This window comes from Stegostoma tigrinum, chromosome 27 (assembly GCF_030684315.1).
Source record: "Stegostoma tigrinum isolate sSteTig4 chromosome 27, sSteTig4.hap1, whole genome shotgun sequence".
NCBI classification, from domain to species: Eukaryota; Metazoa; Chordata; class Chondrichthyes; order Orectolobiformes; family Stegostomatidae; genus Stegostoma; species Stegostoma tigrinum.
This window is the reverse complement of record NC_081380.1, coordinates 47,068,571-47,075,633: the sequence shown is the minus strand read 5'-3', so window position 1 is coordinate 47,075,633 and position 7,063 is coordinate 47,068,571. Positions and strand designations below refer to the sequence as shown.

Here is a 7,063-nt window from a genome sequence, read left to right as displayed (position 1 = left end):
CATCAGCTCTCTTTCTCTCTCATTCCTTGTTTGTCACTTCTCCAAAAGATGACTGATTTACAAATCCCACTCAGTGTGATTCCATTTCTTGGACAGGTCATTTAAAACATCTTGTCAAAGATTCCTCAGCTGTGATTTTGAAGCTGAAGTGAACAAGGGGGTCCTCCTGCTATCTACATTTCTCCCTATTCTGATAATACTAACATACTCTCACCCATCATTTGTCACGTTGCTGTTGAAGGAGTATGCTGTGCACAAGTTGACAGCACAGGGTTAGATACAGAGTAAAGCGCCCTCTACACTGTCCACCATCAAACACTCCCAGGAACAGGGACAGCACGGAGTTAGATACAGAGTAAAGCTCCCTCTACACTGTCCCTATCAAACACTCCCAGGACAGGGACAGCATGGGGCTAGATACAGAGTAAAGCTCTCTCTACACTGTCCCTATCAAACACTCTCAGGACAGGGGCAGCACGGGGTTAGATACAGAGTAAAGCTCCCTCTACACTGTCCCTATCAAACACTCCCAGGACAGGGACAGCACGGGGCTAGGTACAGAGTAAAGCTCCCTGTACACTGTCCCTATCAAACACTCCTAGGACAGGGACAGCACGGGGTTAGATACAGAGTAAAGCTCTCTCTACACTGTCCCCATCAAACACTCCCAGTACAGGGACAGCACGGGGTTAAATACCACTATCCAGTGATTCACCTCAACCTGTCGTGATCAATAAGTCAAAAGTGCTTCAGTAGGGAGAACAAAAGGAGTTAAATAGGCTGTGTTTGAAATTCTTTTTCCTGACAACAGCAATGAGGCAGTCAGTAACCGAATCAGAATTAACCCAAGACATTGGAAAGCCAGAGGTCAATATAACAATGCCCTACATTTCTATAGCACTTTTAAACTCGTTGGAGCATGACTGAACAAAGAAGCTGAAATCGGGCCAAAGACTGAGATATTAGCACAGGTGACGAAAACCTTGGTCAAAGGGATTGATTCCAAGGGCTGGCTTCAAGGAAGGCAGCAAGATCATGAGGCAGACAGGTTTCAGAATGACTCTCAGGGACTCACAGCATCAATGAAGGGTACTTTAGGGTAACCCCCAATGGATAATGAGTTAGTGCAGCATGGCGTGTATTAGGACATGCACAGAAGAGATGCAGGCAGGCTTGTGGCAGACATCTGCAGGAATGTAGGAGTCCAGACAACAATACATTGGAATAGTAGAACTGGGACATAAGGCTGGCTTGAAGGATGGTTTCAGTAGCCGATGAGCTGATATAGGGTGATGACAAGGAGAAAGAAATATGTGATCGCAGTAATGGTGTAAATACAGGGTCAGAGGTTCACCCCAGGCTTCAGGTGACACTGAGTTTCCAAATACAGTTAATCTCAGACTGTCATTGGAGAAACAGGTGCAGTTTTTGTCCAGGGAATGGCATTTGGAATGGGTTCCGAAAACTGGTCAGTCTTCCCAATATTTAACTGGGAGACATTTATACTCAGTCAGTACTGGGTATTGGATAAGGTTCTGGCATTCGCAAAATGGTGGAGGGCTCAGTAGTGCCAGTGCTGGGGGTGAGCTGGGTGCTGGGAGTGAGCTGGGTGCTGGGGGTGAGCTGGGTGCGGGGGTGAGCGGAGTGCGAGGGTGAGCTGGGTGCTGGGGGTGAGCGGGGTGCGGGGGGTGAGCTGGGCACTGGGGGTGAGCTGGGTGCTCGGGGCGAGCTGGGTGCTGGGGTGAGCAGGGTGCTGAGGGCGAGCTGGGTGCTGGGGCCGAGCTGGGTGCTGGGGGTGAGCTGGGTGCTGGGGGCGAGCTGGGTGTTGGGGATGTGCTGGGTGCGGGGTTGAGCTAGATGCTGAGGGGTGAGTGGGGTGAGCTAGGTGCTGAGGGTGAGCTGGGTGCTGGGGGCGAGCTGGGTGCTGGGAGTGAGCTGGGTGCTGGGGGCGAGCTGGGCGCTGAGGGCGAGCTGGGTGCTGGTGGTGAGCTGGGTTCTGCGGGCGAGCTGGGTGCTGAGGGCGAGCCAGTGCTGGGGGCGAGCTGGGTGCTGGGGGCGAGCTGGGCGCTGGGGGTGAGCTGGGTGCTGAGGGTGAGTCGGTGCTGGGGGCGAGCTGGGTGCTGGGGGTGAGCTGGGTGCTGAGGGTGAGTCGGTGCTGGGGGCGAGCTGGGTGCTGGGGGTGAGCTGGGAGCTGGGGGTGAGCTGGGTGCTGGGGGTAAGCTGGGTGCTGGGGTTGAGCTGGGAAGACTATGTGCCTTCAGACGATGTTGCTGAGACTCAGTGTGTAGATGTGAAATAGGAGGGATCAAGGAGAGATTTTGCGGGGAACAGCAGAGAGAATGATGCAGCAGCAGGGAGACAGTTGCAGGCTCCAGCTCTGATTATATCGATAAGAACGGACCTGGGGTAGATATGAGCATCCCCACGCCGGCCAGCATTCACTGCCCACCCCTAATTGCCCAGAAGGCAGTTCGGAGTCAACTGCATTGCTGTGGGTCTGGAGTTACATGTAGGCCAGACCAGGTAAAGATGACCATTTCCTTCCCGAAAGGACATGAGTGAACCAGATGAGTTTTTCCTGACAATCAATAATGGTTTCATGATCTTCATTCGACTTTTAATTTCAGATATTTTACTGAATTCAAATGCCACCATCTGCTGTGGTAGGATTTGAAACTGGGTCTCTCGATTAATCATTTAATGATAATACCACTTGGCTGTGGCTTCCCCTAAATTCTGATAAAGGCCATCCTAAAGGCTGGGATAGAAACTTGATGGGATGGATTCAGCGATGGAATTCTGGCAAAGTTAAGCCCGAAACGTGAGAGGTATCAATATGGCCTTGGGGAAGGATTGAGATGGTGGAGACGGAACAGTCATTTTCAAGGATGGTAAAGCCAAGGGTTTTTAAGGGTTGAATTTGAAAAGAACAGCATCAGTAGCTGAGAAGATGGAATTGTTTACAACTATTGGCTAATATTAAAAGACATTTCACTGACTGTGAGTGTCTGACTAACTAACACTGACTAACTCATGAAGCACAGTTCGAGGAGTGTATGTGCAAAGTGTGTGCAACGATTCAATGGGTGTGATGAATTAACCAAAGATTAGGAAATTAACTTAACGGAGAAATGAATGAAAGGTAAAGAGGACACTGAACAATAACAGGTTAACAAAGAAATCAGGAAACATTCTGCTGGGTGAAATTTATTAAAACCAAGGTCTTTTCCTGGATTTGCAGTTTATTAGTGGGGATGATAGATTGAAAGGCTGCATGTGGCTTCAGCTCCCTGTAGCACAGGCAACATTAATCAAGACTGATGCTTCCATTCGTGATTCCACTGGGGCTACATTCTGTAAGCTACTTCGTGATTGTGTTTTAATCAGAGGATATGTGTCAGTTGTGGAAGGACAGTAACGCAGCCACTGACTCCATGCCCTTATAGCAGGAGGGAACTGAGGCAGAGTTCAAGGGTGGTCCCTGGGAGAGCCTGAAGCTTTGTTAGTCTCTGCAGTAACTGACACTCACCATGGTCAGGATCAGGTTGAAAAGCATCCAATGGCAGAGTCAGTGAAACACACACATTCACCTGCTAGCCACCAACCATGGCCCTGCTGGTAGATTTAGTTCCACTGACAGTTCATGGTGTCTCTAAGTTACTATTGATTACAGACACTGACCTGAAAGGAAGGCAAGTATTTAAAAAAATAAAACAGAAATATGCAGATCTCTAATAGAAAAGCAGTAACTAACTGAACACAGGTCCTGCATTGATCTCTGAGTGGCAGATTTTTCCAGCGTGTTGGCTTCACCTTGAACTCAAATCCCATCCTCCCTGTCTCCCCTCTGTCACTTTGCTCCGAATCTGCCAGTTCTGGGCCTGACAAATGTCCCAAATGATGTGTGCTGCCCGCCTGGCCAATGAAACTGCCCCATGTCTACAGCACATGTATGTCAGGTTTGATTGGCCGGTGAGTCATTTTCAGCTTGGACAGCCTCTGCACAGCTCCTGCCTGTACTGGCCTGCGGTGTCAGCCCTTGTGGTGACCCCATTCTGTTGCCCGGGCTCTCACACAGCTCAGTGTCAGAGCTCTCGAGATCACTGCCTTGACTCTCCCCAAACTCCAAGATGGTAGGTAGATTGCCATGCTTGGGGCTTCGCCTCCGCAGATTGACCAGAAAGGGTTGAGGCAGTGAGTAGATATCAACATTGTTACCCAGGTCGATCCAGGTGATAGTTGGGAACTTCTCCAGGTCCTTCAGTGTTTCTGTTAGCTCCCTCAGTATGCTCCTGGTCAGCTTGTTCCCATTCAGGGACAGGGTGTTGAGATTCGGGAGTGAACTGAGGGTAGGCAGTAGTTGGAGGAAACCTTCATCAGTCAATTCAGTGAAGCATAGCTCCACATTGCTGATCAGCTCCAGATTCTGCTGTAAGTACACAGCCGCTCGGTCAATATCCCTGGGTGTTAGGGTAATTCCAGATAAGTCCATGGTCTCGTTTGTCGGGGTCCCAGACAAGATAGCTTTCAGACTGGAAGAAAAATAAATGATTGGCAATTAGAAAATGTGAGGGGAAACAAAACCTCCTGTTCAAGCAGCAAAAAGCCTGCTGGACAGATTAAGTGAAAACTATTGGGAACGTTTTGGCCTGCATCATGCAAAAAGACCAGCACGTCCGCTGCCTAATCTCTCCTACTGCAGACTCTATTTCCCCCATTTTAATGTCATGTAGCATAACTGAAGTGTGAACAAAAAAAAACACTGATCCAAAGATGCGAACACTACGAAACTATCCCCTAATCAGTATCACGACTCATAACCTCCGTGTACTGGATCTCTTGGCATTCCAACAAGCCTCATTCCCAAAGTGGAGACAACAGAATGTTAAAGGGAAGTGATCATGTCTGATTGATTTCACCCTCCTTAATCAATCACACTGAATCCATCTCAGTCCATTTGGAGGGCAGAGCCAGGCCGACTGGCCCATCATGGACAGCAGCTGAAAACATTAATCAGAACAAACTGGAATTTGAAATGGAAAAGAATGCAGCTTATTCCACACAATAACAGGTTCATTGTGATCAGCCAGAAAAGGGTTTATCAGGTGGACAAGAAAGTGACTACGCCCAGTAATGAGACCATGTCTATTCTAGATCGCTTTTCTAATTCCGCTATTTTCCACAGATATTGATTAATCTGACTGGGTGTTGGAGGGATTTAATCAGTCAGTTAACTTCCCAGAGATGACGATTTGTTCACACAGACATACTGCTCCAGTGTTACTCAACGGACAGCTTCTTTAATGTTAATTTAGGTTGAAAATGTGCATTTCTGTCACTGAGACATGGCCTTACTCTCACATCCAAAACCCAGGAAACAAACTGCCTGTGTAGGAGCTTCCATCAGTGGGAACAAATCCCAGGGTTTGAGAGAGAGAGAGAAAGAAACAGAGAGAGAGAAAAGGAAAAAAGAAAAAAAAGGGAAGAAAGAAAGAGAGACTTTTAACTGAAGCTACGTTGCCAGCTGAGAGTGAGTGCATAGCAACCCCTAATAAGATTCTTCCCAAACCCACTCTGAGGCTGTGTCTGAAGGCTCTAGCTCTCACTCTGAGCCACGGCTCAAATCTCACTCCAGGGTTTGAGTGCACAGAAACAATGCGGTCACATCAGGGCCATACAGAGGGAGCATTACACTGCGTAAGGTGCTGTCTCTCCGTTCAGCTCGCCTCTTCTCAGCTGCGGGTGTAAGTGGTCCCCTGTCCACCTGTTCACATGCTTGCTGCCGATCCCATGGCTCTAATCTGAAGACAAACAGAGAAGTTCTCCCTGTTCTCCCAGCCAATATTTATCCCTTACCAAAACATGGATTTATCTCATCATTATCACATTGTTAGTCACATTCATAATCTTAAAAATGTTGCCAGAATATAGTTTAGTCCATGAAGATAACGCTACCAAAAGCAGAGGTTCAGGGTGAGGGTATGAGTTGAGGGTGAAGGGTGAGGGTACGAGTTGAGGGTGAAGGGTGAGGGTATGAGTTGAGGGTGAAGGGTGACGGATGTAGGGTTGGGTTGAAAGATGGTGCTGGGAGTGTGGGGTTGGTGTGAGGATGAAGAGTGTGGGTTGGGGTGAGAGATGGGGGTGAGGTGTGGTGGGTGTGGGATGGGGTGAGGGGTGGGGCTGAAAGATGTGGGTGAGGGATAGGGGTGAGAGATGGGGGAAGAGAAAGGGCTGAGGGCTCGGGGTGAGAGATGGGGTGAGGGGTAGGGGTGTGGGGTGAGAGATGGGGCTGAGGGGTGGGGGGTGACGAATGCGAATGAGGGATAAGGGTGAGAGATGGGTGGGTGAAGAGAAAGTAGGGATGGGGTGGGGTTGAGGGATGGTGTGAGGGTGGGGGTGAGAGATTGGGAAGAGGGGTGGGGTTGAAGGGTATGGGTGAGGGATGGGGTGAGGGGTGGGGGTGATAGGGGTGAGGTGTGGGGGTGAGACGTAGGGGTGAGACAGGGCTGAGGTGTAGGGGTGACAGATAGGGGTGAGGTGTACGGGTGTGGGGTAGGGGTGAGGGGTAGGTGTGGGTGTGAGAGATAGGGGTGAGGTCTGCGTGTGAGAGATAGAGGTGAGGTCTGGGTGTGAGAAACAGGGGTGAGGTGTGGAGGTGAGAGATAGGGGTGAGGTGCGGAGGTGAGAGATAGGGGGTGAGGTGTGGAGGTGAGAGATGGGGGTGAGGTGTGGAGGTGAGAGATGGAGGTGAGGTCTGGGGGTGAGGGGTACGGAGTTGGGGATGGGGTGAGGTGTGGGGGTGAGGGAAAGGGGTGAGGTGTGGAGGTGAGAGATGGAGGTGAGTTCTGGGGGTGAGGGGTACAGGATGGGGGATAGGGGTGAGTTGTGGGGGTGAGGTGTGGGGGTGACAGATAGGGGTGAGAGATGGGGATGTAGTGTGGCGGTGATGGATAGGGGTGAGGGGTATGGGTGAGGGATAGGCTTTTGTGTGCATCATCGCTAACTTCAAAACCAGAGTGCAACATTTCCCCATGTAATAAAGATCAGATTTCATCAACAGGAA

General features: G+C 49.9%; 1 protein-coding gene across 1 annotated transcript in view; it reads right to left on the bottom strand.

Annotated features, from left to right (window-relative positions):
* Positions 1-2,268: 2,268 nt before the first annotated feature.
* lrrc75a (leucine rich repeat containing 75A) overlaps positions 2,269-7,063 on the bottom strand; it is a 62,010-nt gene continuing 57,215 nt past the window's right edge. Inside the window, exon 4 of the mRNA XM_048556756.2 lies at positions 2,269-4,532. Coding sequence (XP_048412713.2) covers positions 3,956-4,532 — 577 coding nt within the window. The 3' untranslated portion in view covers positions 2,269-3,955. The remainder of the gene's footprint in view (positions 4,533-7,063) is intronic.